The sequence below is a fragment of the Triturus cristatus genome, chromosome 7 (assembly GCF_964204655.1).
Source record: "Triturus cristatus chromosome 7, aTriCri1.1, whole genome shotgun sequence".
Classification (NCBI taxonomy): domain Eukaryota; kingdom Metazoa; phylum Chordata; class Amphibia; order Caudata; family Salamandridae; genus Triturus; species Triturus cristatus.
Window position 1 is genome coordinate 1,258,621,305 of NC_140590.1, and position 21,117 is coordinate 1,258,642,421.

Genomic DNA, 21,117 nt, shown 5'->3' on the forward strand with positions numbered 1-21,117 from the left:
TTGGGATTCTGGGTGACCTGGATATCTACAACTTGTATCTGAGAGACCCCAATAGGACGGGCTCCCAGGTTTTGGCTCACTTAGTTTCCCTTATAGACCAGTACTCAGGTGGGAGGCGAATACTTGTTGCTGGGGATCTGAATATTACCTTCGAACCACTCTTAGACCCTGACTCTGGGTGGGGCGTTGACGCTGTGGAAGGGGGGTACCTGTGCTTGATCTCAGTCCAATTAAAAGGTGGACTGAGATTATTGTCCAGGCTAATGCTCTCTGCTATGAGTATGGCCTGAGGGCCTTGAATGGGAGGACGCCAGGTGATAAACAAGGGGCGAAGACATTTGATAATGGCCGGCATTCCAGCAGGATTGATTATGTTTTATGTAGCTTGAAATTATGGCAATCTGTTCTAGACATGGTTGTTGAGGCTAGAGTTGAGAGTGACCATAACCCTATCTGTGTAACTCACCGATGGTGGTCTAGTAATCGCCTATTAGCCGGTGAGATGGTTCCGTGCCTCTCTGAGGTAATTTTAACGAACAATATGTGCAGACTTAAGTGGGGGGAGCTCGAGCATAACATCCTGGCTATTGCCGATATAGATAAGAAATTAGCTGATTCTATTGCTGAGCTTGAGGGTATGCTAATCCATGTCCCAGGCAGTGTTGAAGTCACTGAATGCCATGACAAGTTGTTTGCTGAAATAGGTTCTTATTTTATGAAGCCTTTGAGGAACAAGAATAAGGCTCCAACTAAGAGAAATAGATGGTATGACGGTGCTTTCAGAGAATCTAGGGCCAACCTGGTGATAGCTCTGTCTAATGGAGGAAAGGATTGTGTCCGCTTCGCCAGACTAGCATACAAAAAAGCTGTAAGAATGGCCAAAAAGAACTGGGACGAGCAACGTTGGCTTGATTTAAAAAGTGCTTGTCGTACTAGAGATTCCCGGTTATTTTGGAACATTCTTAAGTGGGACAAAGGTGGGCGACCTGATAGTCCTTCTAATTATGTCTCACAGGTAGAGTGGGTCCAATATTTCAAACCCCAATATGCTCACAATATCTCGTTTAATTTTGCATGGGTGCCAAATTATGCTTTTTTCTCCCAGGGTCCCTTTTGCATCCAAGATGCTAAAAGGACCCTATGCTCAGTCACCAGTGGACGTGCCCCTGGCCAGGATAGGGTTCCTTCGGATGTTTTTCTCCATGATAAAGATAATTGGAGCAAGTATATAACCCTATTGGCTAATGCTGTGGCTGCAGGCGCACCAGTCCCAAAATCATGGAGGGGGGCAGTCATCATACCTGTATTTAAGAAGGGTGATAGGACGCTCCCAGGACACTATAGGCCAATTAGCCTTATTGATTCCATCCAGAAGGTGGTAGGGAGGATGGTCTTGAACCAAATCCAAGAATGGATCGATGATAACAACATTCTGTCACCCTTCCAAGCAGGTTTTCGGAAACTAACCAGCACGGTGGACCAAGTCTTTTGCTTTGTCCAGCTCCATTGGAAGGTGGTGACATTGGGGAAGGGCAGTCTTTACGCAGCTTTTGTTGACCTAAGAGCTGCCTTCGATCTTGTTCCCCGCCACCGGTTGTGGGCAGTCCTTGAGAGGCTAGGTCTCCCCAAAGAAACTTTGACAATGGTGATGCGTTTGCATGAGTCCAACTATGCTAGGATTCAGTGGGGTGGGGCAGGTGAGGACACCTCTGAGTTCCCGGTTGAGCATGGTGTGCGACAAGGTTGTACTATGGCACCCACGCTCTTCTCTCTTTATATCAATGGGATAGTTGATCTCATGCTTTCTGTCAATACCGACGCACCAAGGTTGGCTGGTGTTTCCATCCCCATATTAATGTTTGCAGATGATACGCTTATCGTATCCAGAACATCTAATGGTCTGCAAAAAGCCCTCCGCCTGTTTGATGAGTTTTGCCTCGACCATGGTCTGGAGGTCAATGTGGCAAAAACGAAATTTATGGCCTTTAACCCTCATAGCAGCTTCCGAGGGAAAAGAGTGTTCATGAATGGGCAACCTCTAGAATTGGTAACTAATTTTACGTATCTTGGATTGCAAATCTCAAGTAGTAATAACTGGCGCGAGCATCTTGAAATGGCCTCCCTGCGATTTAAACAGCTAACTGGTGCCCTGAGCAGGGAATTTAGCAGGTCATTCACAAAACCAATAAGCCTGGTATTGCAAGTTTATGAAGCGAAGGCCCTAAACTCTGTCCTTTATGGGGCGGAGCTCTGGGGTTTTGATCAGCTAGCGACTTTGACAAGTGTGGAGCACAAATTTTTTCGAAGTATAACTGGTCTTCCTCAGAGCACCCCTCTGATCCCACTTAGGTATGATCTGGGCAGGAGGTCCATTAAGGATATCGCAAGGCTCCGTCCGGTCTTATACTGGCGGAGGCTTTGGACTACTCCTGAACTTTCCCACTATGCTAATGGCCTCATGGACATTATAAAAACTGATGTCTTCCATAAAATTGAGTGGCTGAAGAACTTACATGCGTCTTTAAAAGACATGGGTATGGAAGGGATATGGAATGACCCAGCGACTGCCCAGTTTCCATCAAAAAGTTATCTTAAAATAGCATACTGGGAAAGAATTGATTCCCAGGTATTGAGTAGAGCTACAGGGATGTCCGGGAATTTTCTCGAGTTCAAAGACTCCCCCAGCCTTGAATTATACTGGGATTTGGTGACTAATGTGGGCGATAGGAAACTCTACTTTCAGTTTAGAGCTGGCTCCTTGCCTCTCAGATTTTTGACTGGAAGGTGGGCCAGGAACTCGGAATTGCAGTGCCCTGCATGCGGGGCTGCAATAGAAACAACTCCCCACTTTCTGTTTGCCTGCCCGGCATTTACCATTCCAAGGCGCGTTTGGCTTTCCCCCATGTGCAAGTCTCTCGGCACAAGGAGCTGCGCTGTGGCATTACGCATTTTGCGCACTAGCTCTTTAACAATAGTTTCTGTCGCATTGGCAAAATATTTGGGCTGGGCATGGGCATTGCGGAGAAAAACAATTAAGCGTACCCTTGATGGGCTTTAATGAATTCTGTGTCTGGGTTTTCCCTTTTAACCCCTGAGTTAGGGATTATTTAAAAGTGTTTTTATTACTACATGTCAGTCCATTGAAGTGTTTAATGTTTTTTTTAAATGTATTTTAACGTATTTATTGAAATTTATGTTTTATGTACTATGTTTGTGTCTTTTATGATTGTTTTAAATCGAATAAAGACTGATGATGATGATGATGACATCAGGAAATACCACCTGCACCTCCGTCTGAGCTTTCCAGTGTAGATACTTATTAATTGGTAGCGAAGGAGCCCTGCCGCATGGTCCCTACCTGCTTTAAGGATCCTAAAGCCTTAGTCCCCTGTATAATAGGCAGAATATCTGGCAATCTCATCCCAATCGCCGGCAGAAACAGAAAGGGTAAAGGAATTTTGTTAAAAAGCTTGGGCTCACTCTGCAGTGTAGTAAGCGAGAGATTTAGCACAATTCACACGCAAATGTCTGGTTGAGACAGCTAAGTTCTGTGGTTCTGCCATATACTATTTCACTGGTTGTGAGATGTCTCTCCCAAGTGGGTTGGGCCCAGCTCTTCTAGGTGCTGTATTTAAGGTGCAGCTGGGGCGCAGGAAAAGGGGGTGTTTCTCTAAGCAGGCCATTGCTCTTCCTAGTGGGCATATGGAAGTGCCAAATAGGGCGGTGCTGTCCAGCCACATGTTATGTAGGCCTTGAGCCATGGTTGGTGCGACGTACATAGCTGTCTAGGGCATCATGTGCACTTTTCATCTGCTCTTAAGGTTCAAGTAGTTTGCAAGTGATTTTGACCAAGCGCCAGATGCCACACGAGGGCATTAGTCGTTGTGGACAGTGCAAGGGTACTGTAGTTGCCCCAGGGGGCAGCAATCGAAGGGTAGGATCTTTCCATATCTGGCGCCAGAATGCATAGCTTGTGAGGGACAACTGTCTGTAGGGGAATGGCATAGGTGAATGTCAGGCATTCGATAATTAATGGCATTGATCAGAGACATTTTTGGGGCCCAGCAAGGGCCTTGGGCAAGCATTGGTGAGTTCTTGTCTTTCATTTACAGATTGAAGGATTGGAATTGTGCGGCTACTGACAGAGGGGACTGTTCGTCGGGTTTGGCATAGGCTCGTGAATATGGATAATCTTTCTCACTGTCAGGTGAAACGGGGTTAGGTTACGAGGGCTAGCCAGGCCTACTTGACCGGTTGGTCTGTGCTTTACCTATGGTCACGGGTCATCCCCGGCAGGCTCACCTAGCTTTTCATCCTTCCGAGGTCGATCACCATTAAGTTAGTATCAATAAACACATGTTATGGGGAGGTACTTTAGTTCTCACAATCCCAGGAGCTTCATGAAAGGTGTGCTGTCTTTCAACAGTCTTGGAAGAGGTGGTCGGGCCACAAATGCCGACAATTACCAGTACAGTTGGCAATTTTATTTCAGATGGGGTAGGTATAGTTGCTTATGTTTTACTCCCTGTCCTCATATCCAAATACATTGGCTAACCTGTTGGCACCTTAGCAAAAGTTGCTATGGGATACATATGCTGGGTGAGGGATGCCAGCAGGGCGACACAGCTTTCGTCAGTGCTGATGACGGATGGGTTTGCAGGCTATAAGGACATGGTGATTCAACCTTGTCTTGGTTTAGGCGGGGTGGCACACCGAGCGGCCTTGTAGGGCATGAGATAGCATAAATTCACTCCATGTCTGCATGTTTATTGGATGGCGTAGCACTTGGTCAGCAGTCTGTACTCTCGTACTGGGGGTCATCCAGGTAAAGGGACACATTAGGGCCTAGTCACCCCAGAATGATATGCACAAACTGGCACACGGTGCATTAGGGTTTGTATCACACAGAACTGGGGGTGTCTCATTGGGCACACTCACTGCCCGTGCATTGTGCTTTGGCCGGTTTGTTTCATCTTTACATAGGGAAGAGAAATGTGGGGTATCTAATTGCTCACAGCATGGCACATTAAGGTGGGTGCAAACCGGGTTGTTACCCATTAAATCTTTTATAATAAATGCTTTGGGGCACTTGCAGCAGTGAGGGAGCTTCCTGAGGACTTAAGCACTTCCCTCCCCCAGACCCACAGGGCTTTCAGCAGAATGGTCACAGGCTCGAGCAGGTCAGAGGGGGAGTTCTGCGCAGTGCTTATAGAATGTCACATACCATTAAGGGCATGTTCTACTAAAGGGCAGGTTACTACTAAAGTTGTCCCAAAGTTTTGGGGTCAGGCTGGGTTGGAGCAGTAAGTTAAAGTTGAAGCACACATAGTCTACAATGTATTAAGGAACATTTGGCATTCCCAGTATTCAAGAAAGGGCAAGTATTGGTACATAGTGTTCCCCTCCTAGTCCCACGGTCTTGTCTGCTCCCTGGTATACTAACAGAAGTTCAGGAGGGCAAGACTTCACTGAGGGTGGTGACTGGCTTAATTCGATGGGCAAATCCAAAGGTTTCACATTTACTAACGTGAAATTTTCAGCTGCCGGTGCATAGTTTTATTCATATGCACAGTATTATTCATTTAAATAATAGATGTATTGACTAGTACGACCAGCGGACGTTCTCGCATTGAGGCTGAGCTTGGTGAAGGAGGGCTGGGAGGCCGCTCCCAAGAAGACACCCCAGGATGTGTTCAGCTACATGCTGGCCTTCTGCAACCAAACGGCCCGCTTCAGGAAACTCACTCAGGCGAACCTCGAGGCCAGCCAGGAAGAAATGAGGAAGTGGTATGACCAGAATGCCCCTCTGGTAGAGTTTCAACCTAGACAGAAAGTGTGGGTTATGCCCCCTGCGGAACCTTGTGCCTTGCAGGACAAGTGGACGGGGCCCTTTGAGGTGGTGGAGCACAAAAGTGAGGTCACCTACCTGGTGGATTTGCAGGCTCCCGGGAACCTGTTACGGGTCCTCCACGTGAACCGCCTCAAACCCCACTTCGAGAGGTCAGAAGCGAGCATGCTCTTGGTGACAGACGACGGGGAGGAAGTGGAGAGTGAGCCTCTCGCGGACCTCCTGTCCACCCAAGAGGGGGATGGATCTGTGGAGGGTGTGACCCTCTCCCCGGCCCTGACCACGGAGAAACAGAGCAAGTGTCGCCAGTTGTTAGAGCAGTTTGCCCCACTGTTCTCCTTGACCCCAGGTGTTACTCACTGTTGTACCCACGACGTGGATACTGGTGACAGCCCCCCGGTGAAACAAAAGATTTACCGGTTGGCTGACCATGTCAAGACCAGCATCAAAGAGGAGGTCTCGAAGATGTTGGCGTTAGGGGTGGTTGAGCCCCTGGGCCAGCCCCGTGGTCTTGGTCCTGAGGGCAGCGGCGCCCGGTGCTGCCCCGGAACTGCGGTTCTGAGTGGACTATCGGGGGCTCAATGCCGTCACGTGGACTGATGCACACCCCATCCCCCGAGCCGATGAGCTCATCGACCGGTTGGGAGCGGACAGATTCCTGAGTACGTTCGATTTAACATCAGGGTACTGGCAGATCGCCCTAACCGAGGGGGCCAAAGAAAGGTCTGCATTCTCGACCCCAGACGGGCATTACCAGTTCTGTGTGTTGCCCTTCGGCTTGAAGAATGCCCCTGCCACGTTTCAGAGGTTGGTCAACCAGGTGTTGGCCGGGCTGGAGGAATTCAGCGCCACCTACCTGGACGACATTGCGGTGTTCAGCTCCAGTTGGGACGAACATCTGCAACACCTCAGGGAAGTGTTGAGGGCGCTGCAGATGGCAGGCCTCACGATTAAGGCCAGTAAGTGCCAGATCGGGCAGGGGTCGGTGGTGTACTTGGGACACCAGGTAGGGAGCGGCCAGGTGGCACCCCTACAGCCCAAGATCGACACCATTCTGGCTTGGGAGCCCCCCAAGACCCAGACAGAGGTGAGGGCCTTCTTAGGACTCACCAAATAATACCGGAGGTTTGTTAAGGGATATGGCACCATCGTGGCCCCCTTAACTGAGCTGACTTCCAAGAAGCAGTCGAAAAAGGTGATCTGGACTGAGCCCTGCCAGAGGGCATTTGATACCCTGAAGGCCGCCATGTGCACGACCCCCGTGCTCATGGCCCCCGACTTCTCCAAAGAATTTGTTGTGCAGACCGACGCGTCAGAGCATGGAGTGGGAGCTGCACTCTCACAACTGAACGAAGAGGGCCTGGACCAGCCGATAGTCTTCCTTAGCAGGAGGCTACTCCCCAGGGAGCAAAGGTGGAGTGCCATAGAAAGGGAAGCTTTCGCTGTAGTCTGGGCACTGAAGAAGCTGAGGCCCTACCTGTTTGGGACTCACTTCCGGGTTCAGACCGACCACAGGCCCCTCAGGTGGTTATTGCAGATGAGGTGGGAGAATCCAAAACTGCTGAGGTGGTCCATCTCCCTACAGGGGATGGAATTCACAGTGGAGTACCGTCTGGGGACAGAACACGCCAATGCAGATAGCCTGTCCCAGTTCTTCCGCCTTAGTGAGGAGAACTCCCAGGAGTGTGGGTAGTTCCCCCTATTTTCAGCTGGATGGGACGTGTGTTAGACTTGGCATTTTTGGCGTGTTTCCCCCAAGTTTTTGCTTTCTGCCCTCCCGGTTTTGACTCGTTGTTTGCTGGTATAACGTTTCTGCGCGCTTTTCGCACTGCTGATCGGTGGTAAAGTGCTGGTGCTCCTGTGGTAAATTGTGTGACTTACTTGTCAGTCCCCAGTAAAGGGCAGTGCGGGTGCTGGGGCTTGTGAGTCAACCGCTACTCGTGGGACTGCAGCACGGATTGTGCCACCCACGTATGTAACCCGAAAAAGGTAAAAATGAATGAAGTTTGGTATGCCTGAACTCAGCGTCTAAAGACGCAGCCTTTAGCGAGGGTGCCCTTTTTATTATGAGTTCATAGAGGCAACTTTTAGAAAGTGGGTATTATTTTGCTCGGTCATCCCGTATGCCTCTGCTGGAATGTGGATTGCCTGTCTGGGTTTTGGAGGACAGAAGGCTGGGGGGCCGGAGGGTCTCCAGATGGTCTGGATAGGCTGATTAGACCTGGGCTGCGATGGGGGATGGGGGAGGAATTTCCGTGCACCTCAAAGGGCCTGGTCTGCCTCTGACACAGCCGTCTCCACCACCTGCCAGGAATTCACGCCAGAGAAGGCCCAACTTGTTCTGGCCGAACACCGACACCCTCTGCCTGGCAGATCAAAGGATTTTTGTGGACAAATGCTGGGTCCCAGACCCCTGAATTTTAGAACTCACCTGGATCAAAAAGACTGCACAGGAGAAGCGCGGAGAAACTGCTAAGAGGAACAACCGCTTTTCTGCGTGCTTTGCTGGGCTGACCTGCAGTGGCTGCTTCTGTCGTGGGCAGTGAAAGACATGGACTGGACTTTCTGCAACCGAATTAGTGAGACTCTCCAAGGGCTTGAGGTAGAGCTTGCCCCCTGTTCACGAAGTCTCAGGAACACCAAAAACGTCAGGTTCTTCGACCCGCAGCACTTGGTACTGTGTGTTTTGTGCTGCAACCCGAAGAACGCCACTTGGCGATGTCTACGATGACCCTGCCGAACCCGTGCCCTGAAGGCACCGCCGCAATGCCGCACTGCGACCCTGGTCTCACCGAGGATGCCTGCTGACGCCATCACCGAGCCGCTGCTCAAACTGCGACCTGTGGGCACCGCACTCCGCACCGTCTTGCTTCACGCTGAAGCTTTGGCACCACAGAGGGCACCGCCGCCATGCCGCACCGCAACCCTGGTCTCACCAAGGACACCTGCTGACGCCATCAACCGAGCTGCTGCTCGCACCGTGACCTGTTGCCCCACACTCTGCACCGCCACGCTGCATGACAACGCCGTGGCCTTCCTGACGGCGCCACGTCCCACCGAAATCGGTGCCGCTGCTTGCACCGTGGTGCTGGGGCACCGCTCGTAACTTACATGCTGCACCGCCTTCATCACACACCGCAGGCTTGGCCCACCGACACCGGTGTCATCGACTCCAGTTCGTCAGTCGATGACAGCGCTCCAGCAATGACAACGCCGTTGCTTGCACTGCGACCTGCTAGCACCGTGACGATGGTCTCACGGACTACGCCATCTTGATGCTGCCATGAGCCGCTGCTTGCACCGCGACCTGGGGGCACCGCACGCCGCACTGCTGCACTTCGCACCGCAGCACCCGACACCAGTTGGCACCAGCGCTCCTGATCCCATCAGAGAGGAGCTCGACCTATAATGCGCGTGACTTCAAGGGCCCCACCGCCCTGCTTCTCTGAAAGATACTGTTTGCGGGTCTTCCCGACACCGTAGTTGGCCCCGACCCCGCGGTCAGCCAGAACTGTTTTCGGATTTGTGTGCTCTCGATGCCGTGGAAGCCCGGTCGGAGCTATCCACCCAAGGAACGCTTTAATCAACGTAGTTTTTGAACTGTGAACTTTTAAGTATAGTATTGTGGAGTTTTTATCGTTTTTGGTCGTTTTAATTATATAAAAGTATTGGATATTTTTCTAAACTGATGTGGTGTCCTTTTGTAGTGCGTACGCTGTATTACATTTGGTTATGTGCAAATGCTTTACACACTGCCTCTAAGAAAAGCCTGGCTGCTCGTGCCAAGCTACCAAGGGGGTGAGCAGGGATTATTTTAGAAGTGGAACTCCCTTATCCTGACTAAAGTGGTGGTTTCTGCCTCGCTTTGGCGCAAGTCTCAGCTAGCCAGAAATCCCATTTCTAACAGCCTGTTACCAAAATAGGATAGCTTGTGCCATACCTCCAAAGATTTCAGGCGTATCAAGGCCACTAGACCAACTTTGGGATGGGATCAGATAGATGTGAGCACATGGTTACGTTACATGTATCCACGGAAGGCAATGGCTGGCCTTAGCCAGCCCTTTTGGGCAGGCCCCGGAGCAAGCAGGAAAACAAAAGATAAGGGCCCCAAAAACATGAGTAACCTCCCATCTATGGCTAAGGCCCCCTCCTTGGCTAACTGGCAGACCCTGGGGAGTATCGCCTGATTCACAAATTAAGTATGCCTCCTTTGATCAGCAATTGCAATGCTCCAGGAGTTGGCACCTGGGACTTTGTTGGCAAAAGCTGACATAGAATCGGCTTTCCGCTGCTATCGGTTCATCCATAGGACTTTCATCTGTTTGTTTCCAGTTTGAGGGTGCTTTGTATTTTGACAAATGTATGCCCATGGGCTGCTAAATCTCCTGTGCTTATTTTGAGAGGTTTAGTACCTTTTTAGAATGGGCATTTAGAAAGAGAGCAGGACACCATTGGGCACTTCATTACTTGGATGACTTCCTGAGCTTGGGAGCTGTGGAAGGGCTTTGCAGTGTTTCCAGGACTTAATGGGGCTATTCGGGGTGCCACTAGCGCAATCTAAGACCTGTGGTCCAACAACCACAATAGAATTCCTTGGCATTGAATTGGATTCCAGGGCAGGGGTATCCAGACTCCCATAAGAGAAGGTAAGAGCGTTCACAAAGGCACTAGAAGAATCCCTTAGGGCACCAAAGGTGACGCTGCATCAGGTACAGGTGGTTGTGGGGCAACTAAATTTTGAATTCCGCATGATAGCCACGGGCTGCCCATTTTTTAGGTCTATTGCACAGGCCATGCCGGGTCTGAAGTCAAAGCATCATCATGCAAGGCTGACAAGTGAGGTCCACCAAGACATAAGAATAAGGGAAACATTTTTGGGGGACTTTAATGAGACAGTTGTATGGCCAAGCCCTGCCAAGACTAATAAGGAGTTGTGTCTATTTACAGATGCCGCATGCAGCACAGGTTTTGGGGCCATTCTGGGATCAGATTGGTGCACGAAAAGATGGCCAGTACAATGGTTTGAGTCTGGGCTGGTGGCAAACATTGGTTTTATTGAGCTTTTTCTCATCTTGGTTGCCCTCACGATATGGCCAGAACAGTTTTACAACAGTCAGAGGTGTTCTGGTCAGATAACATGACGGTGATAGAATGGATTAATGTACAAGCTGCCAGGTGTAAAATGATATTGCAATTACTGAAAGAGATGATATTGCTGTTTTTGAGATAAAATGTGGATTTCAGATCAAAACATGTGCCTGGTGTACTGAACAATGCAGCAGATGTTTTATCTCATTTCAAGATGCAGGCATTCAGGTATCACCACCCTGAAGCAGCGGAGCTCCCCTCACCATTCCCAGAACATCTATAACAGCTTGGTGCCCCAGTCTACCAGACCTTGTTGTGGCCAGCTTAGCACCCAGGGTGAGGCACGCCTATGAGGGGGCATATTGCACATATTGCAGGTTTCAGGAAGTACAGGAGATGGGGGGTTGGTTCTCCCTTGAGTCAGTAATATCATTCTTGGGGTACCTGAGAGCGGAGGCGAGACCTGTCTCCTATGCCAAACGTCATATTGTGGCAATTTTATTTTTCGTAAAAACGCTGGAGTGCGTAGGTGCGACTAGAACATTTCTGGTGCAAAGGACTCTGAGGGGCTGGTATCATTTGGAGGGGTGTAGATCAGACTCCAGGCGCCCCATAGACACAGCGAAACTGGCAAAGACCATTGCCTCTCTGGAAGTTGTGTGTAGATCATCAGATTAAGCTCGCCTTTTTAGGGCAGCATTCTCCCTGGCATTAAGGGTGAGCGATTTGGTGGCAAAGAACAAAAAATATTTGAAGGGTGGCCTACAGTGAACGGACATACAATGGCCGAATGGCTTCCTAGCGATCACCATTACCCATTCTAAGACTGACCAAGTGGGTAGGGGGGAGCACATACTGCTACTCTGAGCCTTGGCGAACGACTGTTGTCCCCTGGGGAATCTGGAATCTTTTTTGCCTCACCGGGCACACGAAGCGGGAGGCCCTTTGTTGTTGCATCAAGACGGAACACCACTCACAAGGTTCTAATTCATCAGGGTGCTCAAGGGGGCTTTGGAGGGTGCAGGTTTGGATCCTGCTGAATATGGTTCCCATTCATTTCGTATTGGCGCAGCAACCACTGCCGCAGGTATGGGGTTGGCGGGACAGACAGTTCAAAGCATAGGCTGGTGGAAGTCTGATTGCTACAAACGATGTGTGCGATTGAACATGTTGCGAGTACCACTTGTTTGTTTTAGTGCCTTACCTTATCAAATACAGGTGGTTAAGAGATTGGGGGATTCCGCCACTAAATGCTTTGTTGCTTCCAGTCTACTCTGGAGCAAGGGACGTTACAGACGTGCTGGTGTTGAGCCATTCCTATGTGACGCATGCAAAGAGTTTTTATTAAGCAGGGGACTAGGCATCATGAGCAAGGAAGGATGGATATCAGCTGACTTTCTGTGGTCAGGGGGGCCTGCACTTGGCCCACTGGAGAACTGCAATGGACAGAATGTTGCCTCGGAGGCTTACGCTTCCTGGGGTGATAATTGTACATATTGGAGGCAATGACTTGGTGGAGCTAGGTCGTAGAGACTTGTTTGAATTGATTGTTTCGTCAATGTATTGGCTAGCAAAGAAATTCCCGGACGCCACAATTGCATGGTCCAATATGGTCTCGAGGTTGAACCGGAGAGGTGGTAAGTCATAAATGAGTCAGTAAAAAGGTTGAACCGAAAAGTTTGTAAGTTGTTCAGGACAGATAAGGTGTCAGCCATACCTCATGGGTGCATCAAAGGGGAACGTTTTCTATTACAGGATGGAGTGCACCTGTCTAAATAAGGTACTGCGATGGTTTGGGAAATTTTGCTGGTTGGGGGGGGGGAACAGATAGTCGGTGAACTATGCTGGCCTCTGGCGGGTGAGGTCAAGTTTGGGGGAACACTTAGGGCCCTTTACAGCATCCTGTTTTACCAAATTTAACATCTGCATCCATGGACCCTCCAAGGGTTGCTGCCACCAGGTCAGAAGGAGGAAGAAGGGGTGTGGGGGTTCTGGGCGCTCTCTGACACGCTGTCCTTTACCTATCAACCACCCGAGCAGGCGCATTTGGGCACAACCTAGCGCTGGCCCTTGGGGGAAGGAAAACCTGGGTGTAAGGGGTGCCCACAGTAGGCATCCTACGGTTAGACGGGCCCCCTGCACAATAATTTTTCAGAGATGGGAGACCTCTCCATAGAGAGGGGAGAGGGAATTTGGGCTCATCCTATAAGGAGGGTCCCCGGAGGGGTAAGAGAAGGGGCAGAGCCTGTCTTGATCTCACTCGGAACGGTTATGGAATAATTGTGTTGGTTACACAGGAGCAGACTAGCTATGGTTAGTTGATTCCTATGTACTAGAGTCTCTGTTAAGGCTAGGACACAACTTTAAGCTGAAATGTAAATAATGTGGTTACTGTGTAAAAAGGTTATAAATTGTGATTTTTAATGTCTGTGAAGTGATAATAAATATAGCCAGGGGTCTTACGCCCCTTAGCCCAAAGAAATAAGAAATGGTTTTGTGCATTGTTGTGTCATAGGGTTTGGGTAATGATAAGTAGCAACCTTCTTCGGACATCGGCGACTCCTTGGCCATAGTATATCCATTTAGGATATTGTGGGCCCTGTAATGTACGGCACTCAGTAGTGTCTGATAAGACTGTCTGCAGCCAGATGCCAAAAATACAACTCATCTTCTTGTCAATACTTGTGTTACTACAAAACATTTTACAGACAGAACGGAGCACCGGTTTGTACAAATGTTTTTATTTTGGTTGCATTTTGTTATGTTATGTTATGTTATGTTACAGGAATTTATAGAGCGCACGTATACCCGGGGGTGTCTTGGCGCTGGACATAACAATGATACAAGAATACTATTGCCCTAATGCTGGAAGAGCCAGGTTTTCAGTTGCTTCCTGAAAATCGTCAGGGAGCTGGCATTTCTGAGGGAGAACGGAAGAGTGTTCCACAATTTAGACGCTCCGTAAAAGAAACTGCGTCCACCCCAGTGAGTTTTAAAACCCCAGTGAGTTTTTTGTATAAACATTTTAATGCAAGACAGACGGTGGCATTAGCAGTGGTAAAGAGTCATTCTATAGAAATGGCCAAAATTACAAAATCTAAATACATATTTAACATATTAGAAAATATATTGCCTCACTACTCTTACCCACAAAATACATCTTTTTCTACAATAATTTAAAAAATGGGTTAATTTTTTTATGTGATTTTATAAAAATTGGCACCAAAAATGTAGGAACAATACAAATCAGTGCTGCAGAATTGATTGCATAAAACATAAATTTCGTACTGCACAGCAGTTCTTGTAAATTTTGGAAAGTTCGAGCAGAATTTGGATATTCTGTATATTACTTGCATATTTTCTATCTCTACCTGAATTTTCAGGCAGAAGGAGCATTTAATTTACCATAAAAAAGGAAGAATGACGAGGGCCAATAAGAGTCAACCATAGTGCTGCATTGCAAAACATTTTGAAGATAGAAAGAAGCATCAGTTTGTCGAAATGTTTTTTTTTATTTTGCCTTCATTTGTGTATAAAAGTATGCAAAGCAAGACAGAAAGTGACAGCATTGGTAGGGGTCCTAATTTAAAATATAAACACACATTTAACACAATGAAAAACACCCTCTCCTTCCTGTCACCCCCCAACACACCCTTTTTCGACAATACATTTTTTCAATGTATTTTAAACATTGGTAACAAGACAGTAGCCAGGGGCAATTCCTATAAGAAAGGGCAATCAAAATCTGTTGTGCAGAAATTGTCTGTGGAAAATACAAATGTTTTAGATCTCCACGGGTTTCATAGTTCCATGCATATTTTGGAAACTTTACTAACTTCCAATATTTTGGAACTTATCTGCATTCATTCTATCTCTACTAAAAATGCCCAGGCAGATACAAACCACATGACGTATCATAAAAAAAGAGGAAAGAATGAGGTAATTGAGGCAGAGCCAGAGTATGTACGAATGTCACTACAGGCATTAAGAAGTACACTCTTTAATATTATTAGCATCACAACTGAACTGGAAGGCCTGGCCCAGCAGTGGGAATCTGATTAGTATGTTTTCCAGGCAATTACCCTCCTCCCCACCAAGCCCAAGTCACTTTGTCCTCCAGGGTTTCAAATCAACTGTAAGGGCTTAAGGCAGCAAGCATGTGTGCATTGATATCTTCATAAGTGGGAGAACTGATGGAACTATTCTGGTGGGCAGATATCCTTAAATCCTGTAATAAGGACTAAGTAAGATTGCAGACAGGGGGAGCAGACCGGAGATGTGTAAAAGAGGCGTAGACTTTGAACAACAGGACTCACAAAGTATGGCTGAAGATAGATGTGCGGGGGGAAGAACTGACACCCAACATATTTAAATCTGCTTGTTCCATAAATGTGCAGGAATGTTAAAAATATACCAACTGCAATTTGATGCACTTATACCGCTAATTTTGACTTTAGTCTAAGAAACTTCCACAGGATTGTTTACAGTAATTTGTACAGATTTTGCCTTCGTTTCCCATAGAACTCCAAAAATATTTCTAAATACCTTCTCTCGTGTTTGCACTGATTTAGACTGTCCCTACCTATTAGTGGTTAAGTTCCACAAAAGTGGTATTATTGGGCTGATTTCAATATGTTAATTTTAAAATTAAAAGACAGTAAAAGAGCGGGTGCCAGTTTAAATTTTTTCCAAATATGATTCCAGTTATACTGCAAATTGAACTTCCAGAGACATCTGGACCCATATCTGCTTATTTTCCGCCCACCAGCCCAATTTTTTAATGACATTCCTAACGCCAGTCTTTCTTGCCCACCCAATCACCGAGCCCCATATCCTATACTCCTTTAGAGAGGGCACTTATTCCACCTTTCTGTCCTCACTACTGCCTTGCAAATTCAATAATCACTACTATAAATCAAAATGCACTGATAATGTTACTTATAAAAACTGAAAATTATAAAAACAATTTTAAGGAGCTTTACAGTTCATGCTAATAGAAAACTCGCACATAAATCAAACAACTGTCTAGCTTATTTTAGCACCAAAGACATTGTTACTGGACGAATTTATTTATCTCCCTTCTAGATAAAGACCCAGAGATAAACCTGAAAAAACCTGTGTTGCTACTTATTCACCAAAGTCCCTTGATATTTCGTTTTACAGAAAACCCCTTTACTGGCCTCCCAGGTCTCTGACGAGGGGGCCATTCTTCTCTCTCAGTGCTTTGTAGAACTGGTCTTTATCAGATTCGCCCCAACCAAGCATAAGTCGGTACAGCTCCCGCATCTTTTCCTGAATCGGAGTCATCACCCGCACTAAGTCATACTGCTCTTCTGTTATCAACTCCACACTGAGCAATCGGTCGAGGATTGGATCCACCAGAGTGCACCGTTGGATAATTGCCTCTCTGTGCTTGTCCACGAAGTGCTTCCCTGTGACGGAAGACAAAAATGATACTGTTATGTTTCGGTCTGTTGGATATTTGTTTTCTTTGAGATGTCCTGCATCAGGTCAACAGACAAGTGCATATACTATATGTCCTCCTCATCTACGCCCCCTTCCCACTGTTTAGGGGGGATTTCCAAACCACTTCTGAACAGCATCAAGTTTTTCTATCAAAGTATGAAAATCTTGGTACATGTAGGACCCCCGTCCCCTAAAAGACTGGCATATGATCTATGTTTTTGTAGCACAAAGGCTAACTCAAACCATGCTTTGCCAAACTTGTGTCTTTTTATCAGTAGTCAGGAACTGAACCCAGTCAGTCAGTTTCCTCATTACTCTGTGTTGGCTGCTATATCAAAGGCTTTAAGTGAAGCCTGTCAATCATGTTAAGCCTGATTTTGCTGAATATTGACAGCAGTACTTGGGAACTAACCACCATAGATGAGTTTATGGATTAGGAAGGATTCATTTTAATTGACAATGTTAAATGATACATAATATGAGAGGCAGATTTTTTTGGGCATCTTTGCTTCATGGAATTTCTGGGACTTCGCAAAACCAAACCAGAAGATGTGGAGACTTGTTTTCACACAATGACCTGCTGACCGCCTTTCCTCTGAGAGCTCTAACGGACTGCCTAAGGGCTCAAAGTCTGTGATTGTTTACCTATCGTAGCACATTGGGCGCTGACCTGAGGACCCTTTAGGTTGAGCTCGAATAGCTCACTCCAAAGTGCCTTCTAGCTCTCATGAGGGGAATCCAAACCCACAGATACCTCCTCACTGGAGTAGACTTGTGAGTGTTCTATATTGTGGGTCCAGCAGGAGTATCCTTTGAGGGAAGAGACAGACTATAGTAAAGGGATCATTACTCAAGCAATTTAATGGATTTCTAGTCATATTTCACTCTTTCTGAAAATCAGCTACTCTGGCTATGAAAACCCCCTTCCCTCAGATCCCCTTTTAGGATTCCCTCTGCTCCCAGCCCTGAGCCCTCAATAGACATCCACACAGACACCATCGAAATCCCAAAGGGCACTCCTGAGGTTCCAGCAGCCGTTCGAATACAAACACGCTAAAGTTGCTGTAGAATACAGGACCAGTATATAAACATCCTGCTGCTCACCTATGCACAGAAACAGGCAAGGGATGAACTGGTCACTCTCTTTAAGGGTACAAGGGAACAACTTCCTCCTCTACCCGCCCTGGAAGAGGAAGGCATTTCTAAGGAGGTGCCATGGAGTCTGTGGGCATCTTCTCCAGCACCACAGGGCCAGAGGCCTCCAGATTGTCACATGGTTCACTTATAGGGATGGCTAAAATGTCCCACATGGTCCAGTAGTGACCCCCATGCGTGCTGCTTAAGGCGCCTTTCTTCACCCTCCCTGATGCTCTTCTGTAGCTTGAAGCTCACCTGAAGGTCTGGCTCCTGCACCCCCCGTGCTGGGGTTCAGGGGCGGCGCTGTGCTCCCTGCAGGGCCATCTGTGTGGAGAAAGATTTAGTAGTTAGAACAAATATTGTCAATTGATCCCTTTGAACACGTCAAAACCCTCTGTGAACCCCAACCTTCACAGGCCCACCTTGCCAGCCATGAGACAGCTCCCTCCCTCCCTCTCCTGCTTCACACCGACTACAAATATATAATTTAGTGGGACAGCCCTATGGCAGATGGGCTAGAGACATGTCACGTTCAGAGGTCACAGTGACTGTGTTGCCTACACTGGGCCCAACTATATTTCACCCCAATGATGCTCCTATCCCACACGGTCAAATCTGTAAACTGATCCCAGTCCTTGAGGGTGATTTCAGCCAGTCCTGGCTTTTCAGCCAACACCATCCATTATGTTGTCACTTGTAAGCCACATTTTCTAAAAGAAAAAGTGGCATGTCAAGTCCCAGCAGGAGGTGCCTACAAAACGGGTTCTGGCTGAAACTCACTCTCAGGACACGGGGTAGCTGACAGCTGTTATTTAACCATCGACCTTCTCAACAGCTTGATGTCTCCTTCTGAGTTGGATTGTGAGGGGAAAGATAACTTCAGCTGTAAGCCTAATACTTGCACGTGGAAGTCAACATGGACTTGGGACTATTGCTGAAGGTAGTCCTTGAGGTGTGACCCCTCCCCCTATATAGATATAGTATAGTTCTCTGAGCTGGAGGCACATGCGCTTGGGTGGTGTGTGCCTCTGATGGATGGACAAGGAATGTGACTCCACTGAAGTAGGATCGCCCTCAAGGTGAACTGATCACTGCTGAATGGTCCTGTGTGTATTAGAAGTCAGTCACGTGCCAGCCACGTTTCTCTAAAAATCCAGAAGAACTGGTGTCAGTCGCCGTTAAATGTATGCCCCTGAAAGGCTGGAACGAACGTAGTGGCAGTGCCTCAAAAGTCTAGGAGGGCCGGGGAACCTGGAAACGTCTATGGCATGTCGAGCACGTACCTCTAGAAGGCCAGTAGAGCTGGAGAAATGTCAGTCATACATAGCGGCCATGTTAATCTACTCCACAGGCCCCTAGTTGGCCTTTTAGCCAACCACTGATTGGATTTTGGTTCATGTACTTTTGCTTTGGTTGTATCTGTAGGAGTCTACAGTGCCCCACCTGTCAGTACTGCAAAAAAGGATTGCTTGTCTGTGTCCTTCGTGACGGGAAGCGCACTGCCAGCACTGGCCACGTGTGTTTACATATCACTTGGCGGGGTGGCAAAGTCGGTCAACTCTTAGGCCAGAGCCTTGGACCGGTGGGACCAATTAAGCGTCTGAAATGTTTCAGATTTGTGAGTCTAGAATCACAACAGGGACGAGGTAAAGACAACGCCATATCAGGTATATGCCTTCATAAGTCTAGCAGGCCTTGGAAAGAGCAGGGTTAATTTAAAGGGGAAGGGACAAAAAGAGAGCGAGGGAGAACAGAGATGGGCGTCCTCTCCCCCCTGATTGGTAATAAATACATGGTCAATGCTACCACTGGTGCAACAGGCGCAGTGCACCGGACCCCAGATCCCTGAGGGGCCCATTGAGCCCTGATAATTGCTGCATTCATCATTTTGTTAGCTCAACGACAATGGAATGGGCCATTTTCCTTGCCTGAACCAGGGTCCACGAGATCCTTGCTACGCTGCTGGTTAAATATCATGCCCGTGCTCTTTAAAGCTGGCATGGCTGGGACAGAGTCAGCCACACATCAGATGCGCGCCATTAACTTTGATAATGGACAAGTCACAAGTCAGGTCGCGCCGCGGTTAGCGATAGTCGAAGGTCAGGCAGAGATTTAGAGAGGGGCTGGAATGGATTTATTAAAGAGGGCCTCTTAGCGCTCCAACGAACATGTTTGTACTTTTCTATTGGCGAAAGATACGAATATCCTCCCCCGCCTCACTTCCAGGAAATCGTCGAGTGAAAAGAAATAGTAAGTGAAAGCGAAAGCACCCAGCAGTCATGTATGTGACAATGCCCCCACCCCTCCTCCGTGCAGCCGTTCCTGCAAAGGACGGTAAAATAGACGTGGGTTGGGGGGCTCCCCTGCAGGGTCGCGCGAAGCCCCTGCGTGCACAGCAGAGCCTAGAACCGCTGGGGATGCAGCTGGGAAGCCAGGGCACAGATGCACCTTTATAATTCTTTCAGGCAATATTCGGTGCACACATTACGCTTCCCCGAAATGCATTGGACATAAGTAAAATTTTAGGAGTGGCCGAAAAAGTTGTGCATTTTGTGCAAAACGAGGGTGAGACCCGGCAGTCGCGTGTCCGGTGCTAGTTACGGACGGAGGTCCGGCTGTGAGTTCAGCCTGGTGAAAGAGCCGCGTGCGCCGGCTGTCTCACGGAGCCCCAGTCCTTCTCGGCCAGGACACGTGTCGCTTGGTCCTTGAGCCAACGGCCACCCCCCCCCCCTCCCGCCAGAAAAGAAGCCTCTAACCGGAGGATGAGGCCAGCCCTACCTACCCCCGCCGCCCTCCGAAGCGTCTCAGCCACGTCCTTCTTGTTGATTTTCTCCAGCACCTCCAGGGTGACGCGCAGCCCGTACTCCTGCCGGTAGTAGCTGATGATCAGGTCGGCTATGTCCATAGTGTCTGCCTTCTCCAGCCTCCCCCGTGGGATCTTGTTATAGCCGGCCTCCACCTGCGCATCGTTCAGAGTCCTCTTGAACCTCTTCAAGTCCACCTCCTCCAGGCTCTCCAGGGCGAACTCCAGGTGATCCCTCAGGGTCTTGGCCATGGCTCAGCGCGCGCCACGGCTCAGCCTCGACTGAGGGAACCAGGAAGCGCATCTTATCACTCTCTGAGGACCAGGGGAGGGGCCAGGAGGAGTGGGCAGGACCAGAAATACAATGCCTGTAGTGGAAAACAATCATGCTGTAATATTAATTCTAAACCTATAGAAATTACCAAACCAATGCTGTGGATATTGTTTTTCTGTTATCATGAGGCATAGCTTCATCACATAATGAATCCTACAATACCTTAAAATGTGTATTCTTTTTTAAAACAGTTAAACGGAGATTTAGCTCCTCTGCTCTAGTTAGAAAACAAACACTGGCAATGATAATGGTTTTCGATTTATAGGGCTAAAATAAGTTTACTGGGCATCACTAACACAGGTACAGCATGGACAGCAGCAGTGCAAGCTTTATTGGCATAAAAAGTACAAAACTGGCAGCTTTTTTAGGTCATTCAACCTCACCTTTCAAGGACAAACAGTAGCGATTCTCTAATAAAATGCCTTGAAGTGGTAGTGCCAA

At 48.1% G+C, this 21,117-nt stretch overlaps 1 protein-coding gene across 1 annotated transcript; it reads right to left on the bottom strand.

Moving 5' to 3' along the window:
• Positions 1-14,428: 14,428 nt before the first annotated feature.
• Positions 14,429-20,682, bottom strand: LOC146811762 (apoptosis-associated speck-like protein containing a CARD). The gene is made up of 3 exons (XM_085618756.1): positions 20,318-20,682; positions 17,795-17,863; positions 14,429-16,368 (listed from the first exon to the last, which is right to left on the bottom strand). Exons 1-3 carry the CDS (start codon positions 20,592-20,594, stop codon positions 16,109-16,111), a joined length of 606 nt encoding a protein of 201 aa, XP_085474882.1. The 5' UTR covers positions 20,595-20,682; the 3' UTR covers positions 14,429-16,108.
• Between the last annotated feature and the right edge of the window lie 435 nt (positions 20,683-21,117).